This window comes from Rhodamnia argentea, chromosome 10 (genome assembly GCF_020921035.1).
Source record: "Rhodamnia argentea isolate NSW1041297 chromosome 10, ASM2092103v1, whole genome shotgun sequence".
Taxonomy (NCBI): Eukaryota; Viridiplantae; Streptophyta; class Magnoliopsida; order Myrtales; family Myrtaceae; genus Rhodamnia; species Rhodamnia argentea.
This window is the reverse complement of record NC_063159.1, coordinates 4,898,726-4,922,088: the sequence shown is the minus strand read 5'-3', so window position 1 is coordinate 4,922,088 and position 23,363 is coordinate 4,898,726. Positions and strand designations below refer to the sequence as shown.

General features: G+C 38.2%; 2 protein-coding genes across 6 annotated transcripts in view; both read left to right on the top strand.

Moving 5' to 3' along the window:
• Positions 1-2,049, top strand: part of LOC115745765 — a 12,211-nt gene extending 10,162 nt beyond the window's left edge. For 3 of the 5 annotated variants that reach the window (XM_048271667.1, XM_030681342.2, XM_048271668.1), the window contains 6 exons: positions 25-121; positions 196-418; positions 502-573; positions 664-758; positions 865-927; positions 1,494-2,049. In XM_048271667.1, coding sequence (XP_048127624.1) covers positions 25-121; positions 196-418; positions 502-573; positions 664-758; positions 865-927; positions 1,494-1,601 — 658 coding nt within the window. In that variant the 3' untranslated portion in view covers positions 1,602-2,049. Of the gene's footprint in view, positions 1-24; positions 122-195; positions 419-501; positions 574-663; positions 759-864; positions 928-1,493 lie in introns of those variants that run through there. The other 2 variants (XM_030681343.2, XM_030681344.2) reach the window with 2 other exon arrangements.
• On the top strand, positions 781-23,363 carry LOC115745768 (omega-3 fatty acid desaturase, chloroplastic-like). The gene is made up of 9 exons (XM_030681349.2): positions 781-797; positions 19,974-20,514; positions 20,725-20,814; positions 20,998-21,064; positions 21,181-21,273; positions 21,851-22,036; positions 22,288-22,368; positions 22,475-22,612; positions 22,827-23,363. The coding sequence occupies exons 2-9, from the start codon at positions 19,991-19,993 to the stop codon at positions 23,034-23,036; spliced, it is 1,389 nt and encodes a 462-aa protein (XP_030537209.1). The 5' UTR covers positions 781-797; positions 19,974-19,990; the 3' UTR covers positions 23,037-23,363.

The following is a 23,363-nucleotide window of genomic DNA, read 5'->3' as shown; positions in this document are numbered from 1 at the left end:
AAATATTATTATATCAATTTGTAGGGCCTTGGGAGCTTTGCCTTGTCTCCATGATCAGGTTCTTGCTGCTGCTGCAGACACTGCACTCACTTTCTCTACTCAGAAGAAAAAACAGGTTATGGTATTTTCTTTTCTTTGGCATCCTAGTCAATAATCTCCAGGACTTGTATGTTTACATAATTCTTTTCAATCCAGGCTTCTGCACCAGGAATCCTGAGGGGCATTGTCAAAGGATTTAAAATGCGAGAAGCAGCGAACAATGGGAAACATGCCGCGACTTCAAAATCTGGTGTTACTCATTTAGGGGATGTATTCTCAAAATCTCCATTTGCAGACCAGTTACCAACACTCGGAAATAATCAGGAAATTGTGGATGCATCCTCTAGAACAAATGATCAGGAAGAGGAGCTTAGCATAGGTTAGCTCCATCTCTGCAACCACATCCTGGTTCTTTTTTTCACGTTTGGCTATCTACTAACCTACGGGTTCTTGTTTGCACAGATGACATTGACATTGATGATCTTGCACCAACGACGTCTAATTCAATCTGTAAACCCCAAAATAAAGACAACAGTAATTTTCCATTACACTACATGAATTACATTACAACATATTTGACTCTTATGATGTGATAGATTAGATCACCATTTTCTTCTGTAAAAGGAATGGAAAGGGATAAGTTATTTGACGGCGCAACAGATGTCACGGAACCTCGACTGAGGACACCTGAAGAAATAATTGCTAAATATCGGAAAAGGGTAAGCAAAATGAATGCCAGACTCTCTCTCTGTCTCTCTTATGCGCACGCATTTTTTACGGCTGTCTGAGTGAACTGGTGATAAACTATATGGCAAATGATTTCAGGATCCTGCAGCAGTGGCTGAACAAGCAAGAAACAAGCTTCTTGAAAGGCAGGCAAAACTGGAGGTAGTGCAACCTTATGAGTTTTCATAGATGTTACTGGATTCGCAGGGACACTAATCATTTATATATGGGCAAAAGTTATAGTAAAATAAAATGACTTGATTTAAGATGAAAACATAACATCAAGTTGAACATGATTAAGGTGACTGCGGGAGTCTCTTATCAAATACACAAAGGCATGCAAGAAGTCTGGAAACTGCTTGCCGTGCTCTTTATAAAGACAAGCGCTCAGTGCATTTATTGCCCATTAGTAATCTGCGTGTTTATTGCCAGTGTTGTTGCCGGAGATGAAATATGTCCTAATGGTATGTAAATGATTGTTCGCAATGCAAGCATAACTCAAATTCTAAATGGAATGGTGCACGCTTGGCTTGTGTTCAAACATAGCCTTGTCAGTTGCTTTAGTGTTGAATGTACGCAATATGCGGTATAACTGAAGAAAATGGAGATGTCCATAATGCTATGTTTCTTGTGGCTGTTTGCTTAATTTCCTTGATGCATATCGGTTGGGTTGGTGAACTTTTTTGTGTTCTGATGAAATTAGTTCGTGTTTGTTTTGGTTCTATCAGAGAATCAACCAGCGAACTGCTGAACTGCAGAGTGGAGCTGAAGATTTTGCTTCACTAGCCAATGAGCTTGTCAAGGTGATGGAAAGTCGAAAATGGTGGCACATATGAGCAAGACACATTATTACTTCACTATGCACCAATCCCACCAGCGCTTATCTTATTTAAATACATGGGTGGCCACTAATTGATGTCCAAAATGAGTGCGCAAACGGGTTCAACTGTGAAAGTGGAGCTTGCCGTCCAACAGGTGCCAAAAGGTAGATGCTACTGTTTCTCCTGAAGTTGCGAATCTTCTTTCCTGTAAAGCAATCAATAGTCGTGGGCCGTGCTTTCTCCTTGGTAAGATAGTTTAATAAATAATGTCATTGCCCTGATTTTTTACCACTGGATAGGAGAATATGAGTTATGTTATGCAAGAAAATGTTGGTCAGTGAATGTTTTGTCGATAAGAAATCGACCTTCATTGTTATAATCATTCAAGCAACACTTGCTGGAGCGTGGATGATCTTTTCGCTTCCAGGCTGAAGCACTAGAAAATCTTTAGCTTTCTTGCTCCGTCTGGGTCGGATAAGAGAGTAAAATGATTCTTTGGCTTTGTCTTGTCTGGTGGATTAGCGAAAAGAGCATATTCTCTTTTGCAAACCAGGGTCCGTTGTGCAGACGAAGTCCTGGCCGTCAAATGATGACCCATTAACGCCAGAAAAATTGTTGGAAACATAGATAGTGCTTTGAGATCTTACGTATATTGAATATAGAGGTGACAAAATGAGTCCAGAACACATGTTTAATCCGTATACAATGATGCAGGTCATAAATGGCTTGCTTTAAGTTTTAAAACAAGCTTAAATATGTCATAAATGGGTTATTTAAACAAGTTTAAATAAAAAAATCATTTTTTAATTTTCTGATTTTTTATAATTTTTTATTTTTCTTTCTTTTCCTTTTTTTGTTCTCTACAATCAGGTGAGGGCCACCGGCTACTGGGTGACTGTCGGCCGGGCTCGTTGGGCTTAGAAGGAAAAAAGAAGAAAAACAAGGGAAAGAAAAAGGAACAAAAATAAAAAAATAAAAAATCAATTTTTTTATGGTGTTTTAGCAATAAGTGTTTTTTTTAGCAATTTATATAAGCAATAAGTTTTCATAGACTTGGTTAAATATGAAAATGTTTAAGCAATATTTATTAGGTCGGATATGGATCGCTAAGTTTGTGTTGCATGGAAATGGGTCAAAATGAGTTAAATAGGTCAATTTGATTTTATCCATTTTCGATTCGATTCAATCCAAACCTTTGACAGATCTAATTGAATATTTTTTTAAAATCTCAACATAATAGTGCATGGAATATTTCTTTTGATGGAGTCAAGTAGGATGAATGAGTTCCATTAGCGGAAGCTTTGGTCTCCCTCGCGGTTAATTTTCATTAGCGCAAGCCATGATATGGGAATCAAGTTTCGAAATTTCATGCCCACATCTGAAGTATTTTTGTTCGTATTATCTTTCCTATTTTACGGAGGAGGGAGTGTCAAAGTAATCAACCACGGATCACTTGTATACGGTATTTACTTTGATATTATATACATGACCTCTTGATGGTTAATCTATGAGTACGTTGCCCATGACCGAAGAGCAAAGTAGCTGTGATGAGAAAATTCTAAAAATGAAAATAGAGATAAGTGCACTAGAAGTTCTAAAACTTGAAGTGCAATTGAATTATAAAACTTTCAAAGAGTGCAATAAAATCCTAAAATTTATTAAATTGGTATGATCAAATCCTTTCGTCTAACTTGGCCTACGAAAAACGTTGACGTAGTTTTTTTTATATTATATTTTCTCCGAACCGCATGGTGAAAACGATATCATTTTTGAAATTTAGATATTATCTGAATTAATTTTATAAAAGGGAAGAATGCAAAATATGGCGATGCCCGTAGGGTCGACGATGGTGGGGCGATGGTTGTCGGGGGCCCGGCAACCCCGGTCGATCGCAAGTGAGGGTCGACAAGCCCTTGCCTAGATGTTGGGCGAGGGTAGGTGACCATACCCAATGGGGGTGCGGGCCACAACCCTCATTCGTGGTCGGCCACGGTCGACGATTCATGGCCGGGTCTTGACGACCTTAGTTGATCTTTGACCGACCATCGCCTACCCTTTCCAGCAATGAAGCAGCGGCGGTGAGGGCCTTGTAGGCTCTCTCCCTCTTTCGAGTTTCATTCTTATTTTTTAATCTAATCTAAAATGTCAGATTTGGACTAAAAATACGTCATTTTGGCCTTGTTTTTCATGTTTTAGCCACGTCGGTACTACGTCGGTTAGAGAAAATAATGAAAATTACCACGTCAAGATGTTTTGTTGACCTAGCTGGGCAAAGTCAACGGAAGGACTTGATTGCATTAATTTGACAAGTTTTAGAATTTGATTGCTATTTTTAAAAGTTTCAGGACTTAATTACATTTTCATGATACATTTTATGATTTTTAATACACTTATCCCAAAAGAAAGAACATAAATTCTTCGTGCTTGGAAATATAGGTAGTGCTTTGAGTGCTCGAACAAAGGTGGTAATACTTATTGCATTTGTTGTTGGTGGATATGGCAACAATCATGGCAAATGTTAATTTCGCTGGTGCAGCACTTTTAACAGTAGTCTCATTTCCATCTAAAAAGTTGCATTTGCTTTCCTTTTGATGAAAAACCTCATGAAATTAGCAGTTATGGGTTCTCTATGCTAACTCCGCAACTCTTCTTCGCTCGCTAAGTCATGAAATTTATAAAATAATCGTTCGCATGGACCATTCCAATCCGATTCGAAAATTCCCGAATAAATGCGTTTGCGAGAGGACCTTACTGGCAAGGCTAATTGTCCATCTTACCATCGCTGTTGTTTTTTTTTGCACAGGATGATCCCATTTTCATGTTACGTGACTGATTTGTGTGGATAGAAATGATTATGCGTGGCATATGATAAATACGAGAAGACATCATCAGATTCATCATGAAAAATTCCTTTCTCCAGGAAAAATTTGGACGGATCATGGAATGGGATTTGGGTTCATTTTGATTAATCATTACTGTCATTAAGTGCGGCAGGCATATCTCATTAATGGCCGTAATCCCTTACTAATCTATGTAGAGTAGGATCCTTAGACAAGGGTCTTTGTGGATATGACTTATATACATATGCTTTTGATTAGTGGGTTACTCATGGATATTATTCGTATGCAAACTTAACTAAAATTGGCAAGTCATGATTGCAACACACCAATCGGAGAGATGATTAGAGGAAATTTCCTCCATCTCGATCCAAAAAGAAAAAGCTAGCAACAATCCAAAAGATATAAGTAGACTTGTTAAAATAGGTCATAGATCTAGGGTTGAGTTGTGATATGGGTTGGTTATATCCAGTCAATGTGCTTTTGGAATGGTAAAGTCCAAAATAATGTGTATGACCTCACAACTTACATAGAACTATCTTGTCCTTACTCAATCTGCACTTTCACCTCGGTTTGTCTACGAGTTTTGCTAAATTTGATTTTTTTTTTGTTAGAGCGAAAATCTTCATTTCATATAACAAAAACAGTACATAACTTCAAGACAAGTATGCGAATCCGACAAAGCAAGTAAAACAAGAAAATCTGAAAAGTGAATCAACTTGATATTGCCTGCAAAGACTGGCCCATTCCTCAAAGATGGATCTGTTGTAGCATCAAAACTCATACGATAGCCGATCGCCGAACTCACATCATCATCGGTGATGAGCACATGTTGGGAAATTTATTTCTTGTAAGTACAGTTTTTCCAAAAGGAGGTGCGTGTCTAGGTTCAAGATCTCCAGCACCATCATCGTATATAGATCATAATAATACTCGAAGGTTGAGAACACAGAAAACGTCTTGTGAATTCCAAATCTATCTCCGGATCGAGATAGAAAGACACTCAAATCTAGATCTAGCTGTAGATTAGGAGAGAAATGCTACAAAATATATAGCAATTGATCACAAAATCACTTTTAGATAAGCCGACCGCCGAAAACAGCAGCAAATGAATATCGAAGACTTGTGGAGCGCTCGACTATATAGGGCAAGCACTCGGAGCTTGAGTGAGCGAGCATATTCGAATAGAACAGATTGTTTCGAGACACTTACGCTTTGATCTACAGAACTTACTTCGATCTACACTCACACGTCATCCACAAAATTGAAGGAGAAACCTAAAAGATAGAGAAAAAAGAAATAAAAATACAAAAAAATAGAAGATAGAGGAGGAGGGAACATGAGCTGGGGTTGGTGCATTGGTGGGGGCAAGGAGAGAGAGAGAGAGAGAGAGAGAGAGAGAGAGAGAGAGAGAGAGAGAGCGCCCTCTCTCCCTCGCTCCCTCCCTCCCCCCCCTCCCTCGGGAGGTCTGCTCAGCAGAGTGTTGGCGACGACAAAGGCAAGAGAAACCCTAGGGAAGAGTTGCTCTGCAATGGGTTGGAAGTAACACTAAATTCGGTTGAATATATAAATATTTTAGCAAGAGTTGCCAAACTTATATTATATGAAAATGGGTCAATTCTGGTTAGATCTACCACATCCCAAAACTAACAAAAGTAGAGGATGACACGACCGTCCTTCCACACAAAGGATGCAGATTCAAAACAACCGAAGAATTTGTTATCAAAATATATATCTCCAACCATATATACATGACAATTTAGTAGGTTGGTTACAACATTAGAGTATTTATCGCTCATAAAAAAAAAATTGTAGAACTAGAACTTAGCCAACCTAACTGACTATCAACAACCATAAGCACAACTCCCTTGCATCATACCCTAAATCCTATTACCAAAATTCCCCATCGATGCTCTCGCCTTACTTGCCCTTAACGGATGAACTTGAAAAGCATACAAGATGAGAGAAATGAGCAACCACAACCCAGTGTGTAATACATCTCTTCTAAGCCGATCGAGCAATCACTATGGATGCATACAAAGTAATAACGGAAACTCGTACTTCAATCCCAACATATACCATACATATCAAACCAAATATGAGTTGTTTCATTTTAAAAAAACTTAAACAAGTAAAAAATACTCAATTAGTCACCATCACAATTCAAGCATCAATGGTCAAGTCCATTGATCTACCTCCATCAAGAACCACATTAATGGTTCATTTCATTAACTAATCTATTGCTCAATATACTATCATGGTCACAACATAGTGTCTAATGACAAAGCGACCAAGATTCCCCTTTTGGCAAGGTCTCCATCTATTATGCCCCCGACTTGGCCTAGAAGGGCATCTCTTCAAATCTATATGCATACCTAGAAACTCCTAAGCGCATTCACGGTCATATCGAGCATCAAACAATTAATCCTCCAATGCTAGAATTAATCTCATAAACTATGAAACATTTTATAAACAAAAAAAAAAAAAACCTTTTCGCAACCCATTTCAACTGCTAATGTTGATACTTGATTTTTAATTAGTTTTGTTTTTGTAAAATTTGTAAAAAATTCATAAAAAGTCAAAAAATTGAAAAAAAAAAAAAACTTTGGAAGCCTTGGCCAAGCCTAAGGAACTATTTTTGAACCAGAAATAATTTTTCATATTTTTTGTATTTTTAATATTTTTTGAAAATATAAAAATACTTGGAAAATAGAGAAAAATAGTATTCATTGCCAAAAAAATACAAAAAAGTCAACATTTTTATTTTAATTCCCTTTTAATTTTAGCCACTTAAAAATTTAAAAATTCAATTTGGAATCACAGGTTCCTTCATTAACCTTAGTCCTGAATTAGCCCAAAAATTACATTTTTAGTCATTTTATTTTCAAATTTTTACTTTTTAGAGTCATGACGTTTTTCTCTAATACCCTGCATTTCATTTTGACCCAAAAGTTTGAATGATTGCACGATTTGGACTAAAAGGACCTAAATGCACAAATATTTTTAGTTTAGTCCATTGGTTTCACTTTAAATGCTATTAATAAAATTCTAAGGATGATCTTACAAATTTGGCTCTGATACCCCCTAGTTTTCATTATTCTGAATCCAATGATGGGGTTAGTTTGGCTCGATTCAATCATTTATGGTTTGTAATTTTAAAAATATCATTCTTGGGTCAAACTTAGAATTTAGGGCTTTTGTATAATTCTATGCATATTTTTCATGAAAAACACATTTCTTTTGATGGAATTCATGCTCTTGAATCCAACTTTTTGATTTAATTGAAAATTTTTTGAATTTTTCGAGCTCAATTTGAAATTTTTGGCTAGCCGGGTCAGCCAAGTTGAGCTGAATCCGACCCAGCGACTTGGATGACCATCATCTCCCCCAACCTTCCCTATCCCGCGCAATTCAAACACTTGAGTTAGAGCTGAACTTTGGCGACCAAATTGGAGATCCTCCGTGCCACAATCGACGGCGCCATAGGATGGGCATTGATGCCCTCGACAATCCAAACCTATCGCCACCACTCTCACCGCCCGGGGTCACCGGAGTTGGTCTAGCTAACTCAGCCAATGCTGCGGTAGCTCTGAAAGTCAACACAAACAAAACCGAGCCAATTCATATCCATTTGAGCTTGACGGAGTACCTAATAGAGTTAGACGGAATTGCTAACATTTCTTCGTCGCTGACGTGCCAAAATGCACGTGACGATATGTGCGGAACTAAGTCGGTGATCCCCTCCGTGCTCACCAAATCTGTTCAAATTGGATAAGATCGGTCTCATGAGTTTTGGATGAAGAGGAGGCTCATTCTGTTCATGCGAGCACTAACGGACTAAAGAAAGAAGGAGGAAGGAGAGAGTAGAGAGAGAAGCTCTCGGCGATCGCCATTGTCGAAGCTTCGAGCTTCGATTGTGGAACTTCGGCTAGCTTGATTCGGAGCAAATCATGGCCTCGGATCACTTCAGGAAGCTTCGTCGCAACTCCAGGAAGCGATTGGACCTATTCCCGTAGCTCAACTCCTCCGAAAATGGTGAGTCACCCTTTTAAGCTTCTCACTAAGCATCCATGGCGGAGCTTGCCTCCGACCAGGATTTTTGAAATTAGTTGAGGCGTTTTAATCCTTAAGCTTATCTAAGCACAATTGTATTATGTTTTTGCATTGATTTCACACGTAAATCCCGAGTGGAGATTTTCACTGTAGCTAGAATTGTCACGGCTTGGCCAGCAAAACTTGGCAACCTAGGGCTTGATCGGAGCTTCGGGTAAGTCTCTCGAACTCATTATGGTACTGTTATGTGCATTAATCAAATAGTTATGCTCTAGTTTGTTCGCTTGATCTGCCATTGATGTGTTCTGTGCAAGCTCGAATCATGTTGTTATAGTTGATAACTTTGGCTAGATTTTAGATGTGTTAATCTGAACGTCGAGACAAATCAATTGGGACCAATTTCGTCTCATTTGGCCAAGGTTTGACCATCGATCGGCGCTGTAGAAATCTCGGTCGTCCGTTTGTTGTCTCTGCGAGGAAGATGATGACTAGTCAACCAAAGTTGACTCGGTCAACGGCTGACCTAGCGCTGACATGGTGTTACGTGTTAAGTGGGCGGTTCTGGACCATAGGATTAGTAATTAATAAAAATCCTCAGAAAATTCAAAAAAATTTAGAAAAACCAGAAAAAAAAAATACAAAGCGGCACCATTTAAACCAACCCGTGACTATTAGGGTCTGGGTTGAACATTCGATTTGTGTGGGTCGGGTCAATTCGGTCCAGAAAATATTAAAAAATTTCATAAAAATATAAAAAAATCAGAAAAATAAAAAAAATCAGAAAAATAATAAAAAAATTCCTAAATGATTCAAAAAGAAGAAGAAGAAAAATTCAGAAAAATTCCTAAAAATCACAAAAAATGGGAAAATGTCACTTTCAACTGAACCAACCTATTTTTGTCGATTTTGGGTTTCCAAGCATTTCCAAATGACCATTTTAGTCCTTTAGACACTTTGTCGTGAATTTTTGCCAAACCACCCATGAACTTAATTGCACTATTTTCTAAGCCGATAGGGCTATACTAGACATGACATGTGACTGGTTGCGTGATGATTAGATGTGTTTTATCCGCATGTTCCTAATTCCTTGATTTGCACAATTTTCATAATTGATTGTGATTGTTAGGATAATCATTTCCCTCTGCATGAAACCCTTTAGTATCCGCATAAAAAAATCTAGGTTAGAAATTCATTTAACTTAGGTACCGAAAGGGCGTTGATGGTAATCTCGACGTAACTAAGTCCCCGAACCTACTTATCTGATTTTCGTAGAATCTAATGGACTTTCCTGATTGCTCGATAGAGTTTCTAATCATACTCTCCAAAAAATCATTAGTGGCGACTCCATTGGCATGCACACTAGTCACATGACACTCAAGAGTCCAATCCCCACCGCGAAAGGGGTCAACCCTTGTTTTACGAAGAATTTCTTTTTGTCGCAATTTGGTATGGGTTTGGGAGGACTCACGCTGAGTTCCATTCCCTTTTTAGGGAATGGACTTGGTAATCCATTAGCCCGAACTCATTATACCCCATCCTTGAGGGTGGGTCGCGACAACTGAAAGTACATTTCTCAATGTATTTATCATATGATCTAGAAATCCTTTCATAAATCAGTTCGCAAAGCAACACATACATATATTTCTTCACAATACCTTGTATAATATATTTTCTAAATCATCAGTAAATAATCAAGGAGTAGTAAATGCTTGGCTTGGCTTTTTATGCAACAATAATGTCATTTCGTAATTCATACTATACATAATTCATATCTCTTTTGAAAATGAGTTTTACAAACTTGTCGCGACCTAAAAAATAAATTTTTAGGCTAATGGATTATCAGGTTAATTATTTAACTAACCTAATACGGACTCTCCCAAGCCCTACCAAATTGTAACATTAGTTAACTCAAATGATTTAAAATTTGGAGTCGCCACTAACCATTTTTTGGTAGGTTGGTTAGAAACCTAAATAAAATAGCGGGAGGACTATTTTATTCCTATGAACTAGAAATTCTAAGTTCGGGGACTTGGTTACACTAGTTAATTAAAACTAATGCCCTTTCGGTACCTTAAATTTCATGACATATCCTAGATTTGGCAACTCAAGATTGATTGAATTTACTTTAAGCTCAAATGAGGTGTTTTTGTGTTTTCACTTTCTTAGATGCGATGCCATGAATGAAAATGAATGCATGAATGAACAAAAACAAATGCAATAACATGAATAGGTGACTAAATAAAGGGATGCAATGCAAGACGTGCAAATTTAATGTTACGTTAACCTATATACAAAAATTAACTAATTAGATTAAAGCATGTAAGATGATGCATACTAACTATATGCAATGGCAATTTACTCAAGCAAAAATCATGGATGGCATATATTATGCAAACAAATACACTAAACATGTAAGATTATTTAACTATCCTAAATATATGCAAACTAAACATGATTTTTTATATCACATAACACATATGGCATGGCATAAAGACAAACAAGTATGACATGGCAAATGATATGATGCAACATGTGATTTTCAAAAATATGAAGCATTGGTGCAAGTGATGTTCGAAGTAATGAATAGGGAAAATGCAATGATTTTTCTTTTTCTGAAAATATGATATGCTCACATGATATACGATGATGTAAGAATATGATAAAAAAAAAACATGATGACGGGATATACGAAATATGCATGGCAAATTCAGAATATGCAAGATATGCACAAAATATGCAAGATATGGATTGATATGTATGATGTGTCTTTTGTTAAAAAAATGGAAAGTGAGGTAAGTGATATTCGAAAGAATATGTAGTGAAAAGATATGAAGATAATGTATGAGATAATGCAAACATGCAAGATATGGAATGAGATGTATTTTTTTTTTATAGATTTCAGCAACTTAAGCACAATCATGAAAGATTTCATTATCTCGACTTTTATTCCAAATTCTCCAATGAGATAAAGTTTCCAAGAAACTCTATTTTCCTAAAAATTTTAATTAAAACACGGCTTCTAGAAAACCGTATTTTACTAAATCTTTTAAGAGCCTTAACATGGAATCAAGATCCAGATGAGATATCAATCAAGATAATCACCATTCCAACCAACAACCAAGAGCAAGACATGAATATTGCTTCTTCAAATTTTCGAAAAATAAAATAAAATAAATATCCCTAAATCCAAAATCGGCTTGTGAAGATAGCAAATTAGATCTAAATGGCATTAGATCGAATTAGATAAACCTCCCGTTTTCATTAAGCTGTAGAATCATACCCGAATGGCAGCGGGTAGGATATGTTCAACTTAACAAAACGTTGCCCATTAGGAAAAGTAATTTTCCTAATTTAGATTTAGTTTTTTTTTTTTAATTTTGAAAGATATGCAAGAGATGTGAAATATTCAAAATTGGAAACAATATCGACTAGTCAAATTAGATAATATTACATTACCTAATTCAAGTATCCGTTGATTCGTTTCCCGGGATCGGATGCGGCAATGGACTCATGCACAATGATTGGCACGCGGCGAGAACGGTGGCTGTTTGGCATTAGAGTAAATGCTCGTGTGCACCTTCATCGAAGCTTACTTTGCAGTGGTGAATTTGCACACCTATTGCCTGAAAAATAAGCACAAAACAGCAAATGAAACCCGCCCAAACAGAGAAGTAATTGGCCTTGAACAGTAAATAAAATCCTGCACCGATTGTTAGCAAAAACACCCAAAAACAGCCTGTTTTTGGACCTGGACAGCAGCGAAACAGCCCCCCTAAATAGTAATAAAACCTGTAGAAACATTCTGCATCGAATAGCAAGCAAAAATCGGGGTGGACAGCACTATTGTGGCACTGAAACTGCAATAAAACAACACTGAATAACCACAAAACAATGCTGAATTAGTGGTAAAACCAGTCCCAGACGGCGGGGACGATTCAGAGTGACGACGGGCTGAACGGTCGAGGCAAGGGCTCCTAGACACAGCGAGGATGTCAAGGACCCGAGGAGTGATAACGGCTGCGCCAGAACAACAGGGCCGTCGACGGGTGCTTCTTGGGTTGACGACTTCGAATAAGACAAGAATTTTGAGTAGCAAGTGAAGCTCTCTCTATGACGTGGAAAAGCTCCTTTTGTCTTCTTCTTCATCAACGTGGGAGAACGTGGCTATGCGTGGGATCCCCTCGATCGTCACAGGAACAAGGAAGACCCTCTCTTCTCCATCGACTTAGACCCTCCGTCACAATTTATCTCTTCTGCTGTGATGTGAATGTATGGCCGTATATTCTGATGAGTGGCCTTCAACGTGAATCTAAGAGAGAGAAGTTCTCTCTTTTCTGCCGTGTGTGATTTTTTGTGGCCTCCCTCAACCCTAGGCATAACACTTGTATTTATAGATAAAAGTGTTCCAAATCAAGTGCCTAAAGTTTCTTAATTTTTGTAAAATAAACCCGGGCTCAAAATATAACTTGAATTAAGTCCCGAAGGGTGTAATTGCACAAATTGATCCTTGAATGAGCTGAAAATTTTGGCCTAGCCCCGTAGATGGGCTAGTCGAATTTTTCATGTCAATTGTGAGCTTAATTAGGCTTTTTCCAAATAATTAGCATTTTAGATAAAGCCTTTTTTCTAAAATATAAGCTCCAAAATTGTTTTAAATTTCTCGGCACATATGTCCATGAATTGCTAGAAAATTTGCCCATCAGTTTAAGTCCAAATTGCCCGACAAATTAAGCTCGATCTTGCACCGCCGATCCGGATAAATGCAGATGCAATGCATGAATGAAAAATGACTTAATTATTTTTGTCTAGAACTAAAAGATTAGCTCTAATTTTCTATGCAAAAATGATTGAAAAGTTTAGTCAAAATTTAGGTGTCAACAAAACTCAAATAAAAAACAGCATCACTCACCTAGGGCCAGCCACTTCCGACCAAACAATAAATGTTACTTGAATCGTTGAACTCATGATCCTAACAAATAATTGAGAAACAACGTTAAAATCAAGTAATATGGCAGCTCAAAGACGAATCAACTAAACTAAACTTAAATGCTAACACAACAACTCCTATGCGTCAACAAATTGCACACCCAAAACGATTGTTTGAGCCGTTCGCAAAGCAAAACTCACACGAGAAACCCTTAAATTCTTGCTCCGATCAAACCATTGATTCAAAATAACTCTTGTTTAAGCCTACAACTCAACAATGCAAAAATCGAATTTCAGGCTCAACTTTCATTGAATTTTGAATTTGAGCCCTAACTCGAAAGACTTATTAAATTGAAGAATGAAGGGTACGAGTATTTACCGGGAGTTACGAATTAGAGTTGAAAAGGCGTTTGCGGCGAGATCCCCTCTTCTTCTTCTTCTTCCTCTTTCTTTGCATCCGGCGACTCTCAGTTAAAAGAACCGAGCTGCCAACTCTTTCCTTTGTCTTTTCCTTTATTGACTTTGTTAACTTTTTTTTTTTAATTTGGGTCCCACCACCTTTTGAACAAGTCAAAAAGAAGTTCTTACAAGATCATTCTTGACTTGCTCCAAACCCGATTCAACCCACCATTTGACGGGTCTAGGCATAATCACTAAGGAAAATTACCAAAAAAGTCCTAAACATATTGTAATTGTGCCAATTCAGTCATAAACATCGTTTTTTTTTTTCCAATTGAGTTATAAACCTTTTGCATTTGTGTCAATTTTATCCATCCAGCCCACTATGGTCGGGCGGCGCTAACGTGGACATCAACTGGCGTTGATGTGGCACTATAGTACTAACATGTCAATTTTAGTAATATATTAATATCTTTTCAAGTTATTTATTTAATTTTTTCTTTGTTTCTTTTCTTTTTTTTCTTCCTCCTCTAGTACCTTGCCAACTCTCTCCTCTCACCAATACAGAGGAAGAAGATGAAGAATAAAAAATGAAAAAATTATCGAAATATTATAAAAATTATCCACATCAGCTACAGTCTGCCAAAGTTGGACGGATGGACTAAATTGTTACAAATACAAAAGGTTTAAGACTCAATTGGCCAAAAAAATTTTAGGACTGAATTGACACAACTGCAATATGTTTAAAAATTTTTTGGTTATTTTTGTTTATTCTACAAACGAAACAAATTAACAATAAAAAATTTTAAAATATACAATAAAAATTTTCATAAGATTAGAGCATATACATAAAGGTCTCTTTTGAGTAAAAACTTTATCTAGTGCAAGTATCACAAAATTATATAAAAGTTACATGTAGTTGTACAACACATATATTAATCTTTTGTTTTAACAAGAAGTTGTATAATTTACTTTGCACTATTATGGTCTTGTCCTTGTTCCTCTTTCATGAGCTCTTTAGAAGTTAACCCTAACTTTCATAAGAAGCAACACCACTCCTAAGCTTATATAGGTGAAGTATTTACATGTGTTTTTGTTACTAATAAGCACATTACTAATTTGTATTATACTTCATTAAGGATACAACTTCAGCCTACAAAAACGTGACAAACGATACTAGCTTATCATGTTCAGGTTGGTGGCAGTATTAAGCAATTACTTTTAGTGACTTATTTTACCTTTTAAACCTTATATCCCGTAATATACCAGTATTTAGCAAGGTTACCATTACTGATGATTTTAGTAAAAGGAAATTAGCCCCATTTTCTTAAGGTCATTTTTATCACATCTCTTCGTAGAGCGTTTTGTAAGAGATCGGCCATATTCTTACTTGATCCGACATAAACAATTGTTATGTACCATTCCGAATCAATTATCCCATATATTCATGTCTTGGCCTGATATGTCGAAACTTGCCATTATAAATGCTACCAGAAGATTTTGCCAAAGTAGCCTGATTATCATAACGACTAGAAATAGGAGGCATAGGATTAAACCATAGTTTGATATCCGATAACAAATTTCTAATCCATTCATCCTTTTTTTTTTTCCAATTGTTGCTAAAGCAATGGATTACAATCCTATCATTGAGTGAGTCATGAATGTTTGTCTCTTGCTCCCCCGAGATACAGCACGTCACCTAATGTGAAATCCATCTAGAAGTGCGTTGTTTATCTCCCATGCTTGTAATCTAACTAGCATTAGTGTATTATTCTAATACAGCTGGATAATCATTGTCGAACAATCCCAAATTTTTAGTTCTCTTAAAGTAACTAAGGCATCCGGCAATTTCGTTCGGATGTTCTATACTTAAATTAATAGTATATCTACTCAACTTACATAAAGAAAAAGTAACATCAGATCTTATACCATGCATTGCATACATTAAAGATGCTATACCCCTTACATATTCAAGTTATGCTATTATTATTCCGATATTATGATGTAATCTAATATTGCAATCAAATGGAGTAATCACTTCTTCAAAACCAAAATGTTTAAATTTGGTTAGCATTTTTTCAACATAATCACTTTTGTTCAAAGAATAACCACCACAATACATTTTGTTAATTTTAATACCTAAGTATTTTTGGACATAATTGAGTCCATCTCATTTTTTACAACTTCTTTCCAAAAGGAAGCATTTCTAAAAGGCATGGCTTCATTAAAAAATTTTGGAATTATCTTTTAGATTTAATACTAAAGAATATTTATTAACCACATTGTCATTCATGTCTCTTTCAATAAGGAAAACATGAGTAAAAAAATCTGTACCTAAATCTTTCAATTGTTTGCCGTAATGCTTCTTTCAAGTTCTGTTGTGTCATTAGAATCGTTTATTTCTTTCTCATGAGAAACTACTTGTGATTCTATGGGATTTGAATTATTTGTATTTTGTATTTGAACATTACTTTTAATACTTTCAAAAACCTATGGAATATTTATTCTTAAGAATTCAACATCTCTTAATTGTAACATTGGACTCTAAATCAATAAACTTATAAGATTTATTATTTTCGGCATATCCAAGAAAAACATCTTTGATGGCTAGAGGATCGGGTTTTGTTCTCAAAGGATCGAGTACTCTGTAATATTCTAAACACCTCCATACTTTAAGATACGACAACTTGATTTTCTAGATTTCCATAATTCCTAAGGGCTGATATTATTTTTCTTGGATGTTGAACTGTGAATATAACATGCAATAAGCAAGGCAACTCTCTATGGATTAATTGGTAGCTTTGAATTTGAAAGCATGCAATTAACCATATCTCCTAAACACCTATTATTGCTTTCCACCAAGCCATTTTGTTGTGGAGTATATGATGCTGAAACTTGATGAATTATATCATGTTCTTCACAAAAAAATGAAAATTCATTCAAAAGACATTCTCTACTTTTATCTGAATGTGGAACTTTAATTATCTTTTCTAATTGATTTTCTACTTCAATCGTATATTTTTTTAAACATGATAAATGCTTCATCTTTTGATCTTAGAAGATAAACACATTAACACTTATTACAATCATTAAAAAAATAGCAAAATACCTTTTACCACCACGAGTTAACATGTCATTATATTCATATATGTCACTATGCACCAAATCTAATAAATTCAAATTTCTTTTGACACTAGGAAATGATTTATAGATTTTTTCATTTCACATTTATCAAATTCACCATTATTTTGATATTTTTAAGTAACAAAATTTTAATTATACTAATCAACTATGCCATAACGAAAGAGACTCAACAATATGAGCAAAGGAGGCGGTCTTATTAATAATAATTAATTGACACATGCATCACTAGCATAACCCTTTCCAACAAATAATCCATTTTGTTTTGACATGATAACCTTGTTAGATCCAAACAAAAGCCCAAAATTTTACTTTACAAAGTAAATCAATAGAAGCTAAGCTTTTCCTAATTTCATATACAAACAACACATTAAGAAGAGTAACCTTCTTTCAAGAAGTAAAATCTATCTCCACCGTGTCTCTGCCAGCAAACCTTTGCAAGTGAGTGAATTCCCATATGAACTCTTAAGTATTCATGTCATCAACCTCTTCAAAACGCATGAGCATAAATTTGTCCTTGCACACAGATTGTTGCACTACAATTTGACCGCCAACAATATTTGACAGAAATTATGGCCACATAATCAACAAATTTTAATACATACTCATGTTTGGAACCATACCACGAAATTTTGTGCAACCATATTAGCATCTGCCTTCATCATTGATATGTTCTTGTGCTTGGATACGTTCTTGCGATGTTTGCACTCTTTTTCATAGTGTTCCACTGTTGGAAAATAATAACGCCCACACGTTAACGTATCGGGAAAATACTTTACACTGTTTGTTGTAATAAAAAAAATAATAGCACAGAGATGGCGATAACAAAAATTTAATACCAATCAAGCTAGATTACAATCTTTACAAGTAAAGATTACAAATCAAATAAACTTGCTGACTATTGTAAACTCAAAAAAAAAAAAAATGGACAAGAGGTGAGGTACGGCTAACCGAATCTCCTTAAGGCTGCCAACGGTGCTAAGTAGCTTTATGAACTATACCACCCAAGATGCAACACCTCGAACCTATTTGTATCAGCACTGTATGAAACAGGATTCTATCGAACATTTCTCGAAACTGGCACACTTGGAGGACGAATAAGAGAGAACAAGAGGATTATGGGTCGAGTTGTGACGTGTGATTCTAAACTACGAATTCAATCTATTTATAGATTGGGAAAACGTCGGTTACGCCGACATTAAACCAATTTGGTTTCACGGACATTAAACCACGTCGCTTATGCCCACATTAATTCATGTCGGTTACACGATATTAATCCACGACTGTTATGCCGACATAAGTGCACGACGGTTACACTGACAATAATTGAGCCATTAACACTTGAAATTACAACATCCACTTGCCACAAAGAAAGCAACCACCTTTTTTTTTTTCTTTTCTTCTGTGTTTTCTTAATTTATGCTTTTTCTTGACTTTCAAGTTCTGGTGATTTTTAGATTAAAATTAACGTGCACAAAATTCACCTTGTTTTCATATAAATCAAAACTCTCACGTAAACGAGACGGTTTGTTCAGGATACGCCTATGACAAAGTAATTCATCCTCTTCACCCTTTTTTTTTCCTTTTCCTTGTTGTCATTGGATAGATTGATACTTATACTTTGAATGGATAAATATCTACCACTGTAAATATTGGAATCTTAATTCATCACTAACTAACCCCAACCTTTCTTGTCTTAGCTCATATTAAAACCCCCATGAAACCGTCTGCCCAATTTCAACTTTATGTAGGAACAATAGAGAAGCAATTCAAGGAGGAAAACAAGGTCTGAATTTTGGGAGTGACAAAGATGACCCCATCCAGCATCCACCCACCAATCAAGAACTTGTGGTAGGGATGGACATGGACCAATCCCCAAGTGGGCTTAGTCAAATCACACTTCTACCAAAAATACAAAATAAGCTTCCCAAATCCCAAAGCAAGAATTTCATATGATCTATTGTTCCCGTTTCGACCCTCGAATCGAGCCACGTTTCTCATATGGCCCCTCATCCTTCTCCCACCGGCCCTTTTCAATACCACCATGATGAATAGCCACCGATAAAGGCATGATCATCTTATGGTTTTCATGCTATGACCATATCTTGTCACATTGCACTAATCCCCGCTCTTTCGACTCCTTAAACTTTGAGCAAAATGCGAGATGCGTTGTTGTGTTTAAAAATCGTATCAGGCTGTCGAGAGACCACCGTAGTGATTTTTAATAAGAATCCGATCAAAGTTTCGTACGTAGACGAATTGGAGAGCCGTGCAGACGAGCCCGGTCACACGATCCGTCCCCAAACTCACGGAACAGAGAGAGAGAGAGATCAAGAACCGAGGGAATCCAACATTTAAGCCTTATTGACTTCCCCACCAATCGCGGTTCTTTAACCAAGAAACTCCAAAAAAACGTGAAAGCCGAGCGTTAGATTCTGCGAACCCATGTGTTAGATAGCACATTGACGCTCAATAATTAAACGACGGAAAACTTGTAAGGTCCACGTCAATTCCATAAGATAAACAGCTCAAAAAGCTTTCCTCCTCCTCCTCCTCCTTCGCAAAAGTTGGAGGAGATGAGGTTTCCCACGAACCAAGCGAGAATGAGCAGAGGAAGAGAGCGAAAGACTGTCTCTGCTTGAAAGCTATAATAACAGTCGCCCATCGTGTCTTCCTCTTCCTCCTTCAGGCGATCTGCAAGAGAAGAGAGAGAGAAAATCTTGCTTCAAACAGAGAGGGGAGAGAGAGAGAGAGAGGGGGGGATACGACCGATTCTTGCAGAGAAAGAGGGGGTGCTCTGTTTGTTCGTTCCAGACCACAACATTCGCACTTGTTCTTGCAGAGATATCTTGAATTCATTCCTCTCTCTCTCTCTGCATTGTTTCCCTTCGCCATTTCTTTATTGTTTTCGCCTTAACTCTCGATACTTTCGCACCTTCCCCCATTTGTTTCCCAAAAAAGGAAAAAAGAAAGAAAGAAGAAATCCCCACACAAAGTATACACGTTGCACACACACACTTTCTCTCTCTACCTCCCTGTTCCTCAACAATGGCTACATGGGTCTTGTCCCAATGTGGCCTCAAACCCCTCCCCCAAACCATCCCCAGATCGCAACTCCAGAGGACAACCGCGAAAAATGACAACTTTTTCCCATCAAAGCATGCCCGTCTCGCAGATCTGAAGCTCCGTCCAACCGGGCCACCGCGCGGGCGTCTCTTGCCGACCCGGGTGAGCGCCCCGTTACGGGTCTCCCCGATCGACGAAGAAGACGACGAAGGAGAGAAGGGAACATGGAACGGGGTCGTCAATGAGGAAGGAGGAAGAGGAAGAGAGGGGTTGTTCGACCCCGGGGCCGCCCCGCCGTTCAAGCTGGCGGACGTGAGGGCAGCGATACCGAAGCACTGCTGGGTGAAGGACCCGTGGAGGTCGATGAGCTACGTCCTGCGGGACGTCGCCGTCGTCCTCGGGCTCGCCTGCGGGGCGGCGTATTTGAACAGCTGGGTCGTTTGGCCTCTCTACTGGGCCGCCCAGGGCACCATGTTCTGGGCCCTCTTCGTTCTCGGCCACGATTGGTACGGTCTTTAGCTCGTCTCTTTACACAGAAAAATTCGCGTCATGTCATCATATTTCATGGAGTCTATCCTTATTATAGTTGTTGTCGTGAATGTCTTCGGTTTGGTGCTTCCCACCTCGCATTTCGGCTTCGCCAATTCTCAGTTGAGTCGGGTTCGTGTCATCTTATCGTGTCGCCTATGATCTTTTTGCTTTTGAATCCGATGCAGCGGGCACGGGAGCTTCTCGAACGATCCCAAGCTGAACAGTGTGGTGGGGCATCTGCTTCATTCCTCCATTCTCGTGCCTTACCATGGATGGTAGGCTTCAAAGTCACCACCTTTACGACTTTGCTTAGTCCTCGTTTAATTTCTGTCACAAATCATTAATTTCTGATTGGTTAGTATTTGGAACTTTAGTTTAGCCAATAATCAAATACGTGACTGGCGATGTGACTTAACACAATCTCAAAATGTCACTTCCTTTCGCATTGAATTCGACAGGAGAATCAGCCACAGAACTCATCACCAGAATCATGGGCACGTCGAGAACGACGAGTCGTGGCATCCGGTTAGTCATCCGCCTCTTTTGTCCTGCTCTGTTTCTATTTTTTTTTTTTTTTTGCATCATCATTATGGGCATCGTAATTTCTAAACTGGGTTTCGATTTCTTTATTTTTCTTGCAGTTATCAGAGAGAATCTACAAGAGCTTGGACACCATTACAAGGAGCCTCCGCTTCACAGTCCCTTTTCCCATGCTTGCCTACCCCTTCTATCTCGTGAGTGTTAGACACGTGCAAATCAAGATGATCTTTTCCTATGCTGCTTATTCTGAATCAACAACGTTAAAGGAATGGAAAAGGAAAAGGAGAGAGAGAGAGAGAGAGAGAGAGAGAGAGAGAGAGAGAGAGAGAGAAGCAGCATCCTCCAAAAAAGCCTTTCAAATTGCCTAACTTTATTCCTGACTTGATATGATCATAGGACCCAACTAAGTTAAGTATGAGTCACTGTATGAATCGGACGTGAATATGCCTTTTCATGGAGGAATCATTGCTTGCTTTGAATGGTAGAGCCCAAGTTTGGAACTTCGTTTATTCCGTTTTAGATTCGACGGTCGCTATCGAATTAGTCATGTCACGACGGCCGTAACGGCTTTGGGCACAGGTTATTCCGATGTGCCTTTGTGATTGTGATCGACTGAGATCAATTCCAGTTCAATCTAGACAGCAAGATTGTCTGTAAACTTCATCTTCTAATTCTAAGATCGAATCATGAAAAAGTGGAACTTTGATCGAGAGAATGGAGTCGTTAGGAATTGAGATTCTCATGGCCCTGACACGGTGTTCGATTTCACAGTGGAGCAGAAGTCCAGGAAAAAGAGGGTCTCACTTCCACCCAGAGAGCGACCTGTTCGTGGCGAGCGAGAGGAAAGATGTGATCACATCCACAGCGTGTTGGACGGCCATGGTGGGCTTGCTTGTGGGGCTGTCCTTCGTGATGGGTCCTCTCCAGTTGCTCAAGCTCTATGGCATCCCTTATTGGGTACCCCCTCTTCCGCTTCTCCTCTTGCTTCATCATTGTCTTCGCTAATGTTTCGGCATAATACGTCTGGATTTGAGAACCCCATGCGCTACGCGGTGCGGCGGAGTTTTGCTTTGATGTTCAATGTGGCCCCGTTGTTCAAAAGGTCTACTTACGGCTGTAGCTGAGTTCTGTACAGCAGTCTTAGTATTTCCTTAGCCTTCGACGGATTCTAACCGGAGTGTGTTTCCAATTATTGCTATTGTTGTCAGATTTTCGTGATGTGGCTGGACTTTGTGACTTACCTGCATCACCATGGTCATGAAGACAAGCTGCCTTGGTACAGGGGAAAGGTATTGTCATTCAATGAAAGGAGACACTTTCCACCTTCTCTTTCTGGTTTAAGGACGATAGTTTCTTGCAAGTAGTTGAAGGCTCTTTCGCTCTTTCTGTTTTAAGGAGTGGAGCTACTTAAGAGGCGGGCTCACCACGCTTGATCGCGACTACGGGTGGATCAACAACATTCACCACGATATCGGAACTCACGTCATACACCATCTTTTCCCTCAGATCCCTCACTATCACTTGATTGAAGCTGTGAGTTATATACATGTCCCCACTTTTGGGTCGATCCCCGCTTTAATCGATAAAAAACAGAAGCTTTGTCGTGTAGACGCAAGTCTCGTGACGATCAGTGAAGTAGGCTCGCCCTGTCACGGTCTGTGTCTGGCTAGATCAGATAATGCATATCTATGGAGCTGTCTCTTGATAAATTTCTGAGAAATACCCTTTTTTCCTTGGGATGATGCAGACGGAAGCGGCTAGGCCGGTGCTCGGGAACTATTACCGGGAGCCAAAGAAGTCGGCCCCATTGCCCTTCCATTTGATCGGGACGTTAATCCAAAGCTTGAAGAGAGATCACTATGTCAGCGACACTGGGGAGGTTGTCTACTACCAAACTGACCCTAACCTTGGCGGCGGCAGCGGCGGCGGCGGCTCTCCCAGTTCTGATGCTAAGTGAGAAAGCGAACAGACGCCAAACTGGGAGTTTCAAACTTCAATCACTGTTGAAGCCTAGCTCTTGACACTTTGATGAAGCATTCGTATCAGATACATCTCACACGTTCCACTTGGTTGAAGAAGCTGCAGAGCAAGCCACTAACCGATGAGGGAGAGAGATCATGATATATATATTGAACACTTAACTTTGTGATCTAGCTTGTGTTTTGTACTATGTAAAGCAAGAAGCTGTAAATGTACTTTTAAAGAGGAACGAATTCTGTGTCTTCATCCTCATTTATGCTGTGTCAAGAATGTCTAGGAATGACAGCTGATGAAGATAATTTTC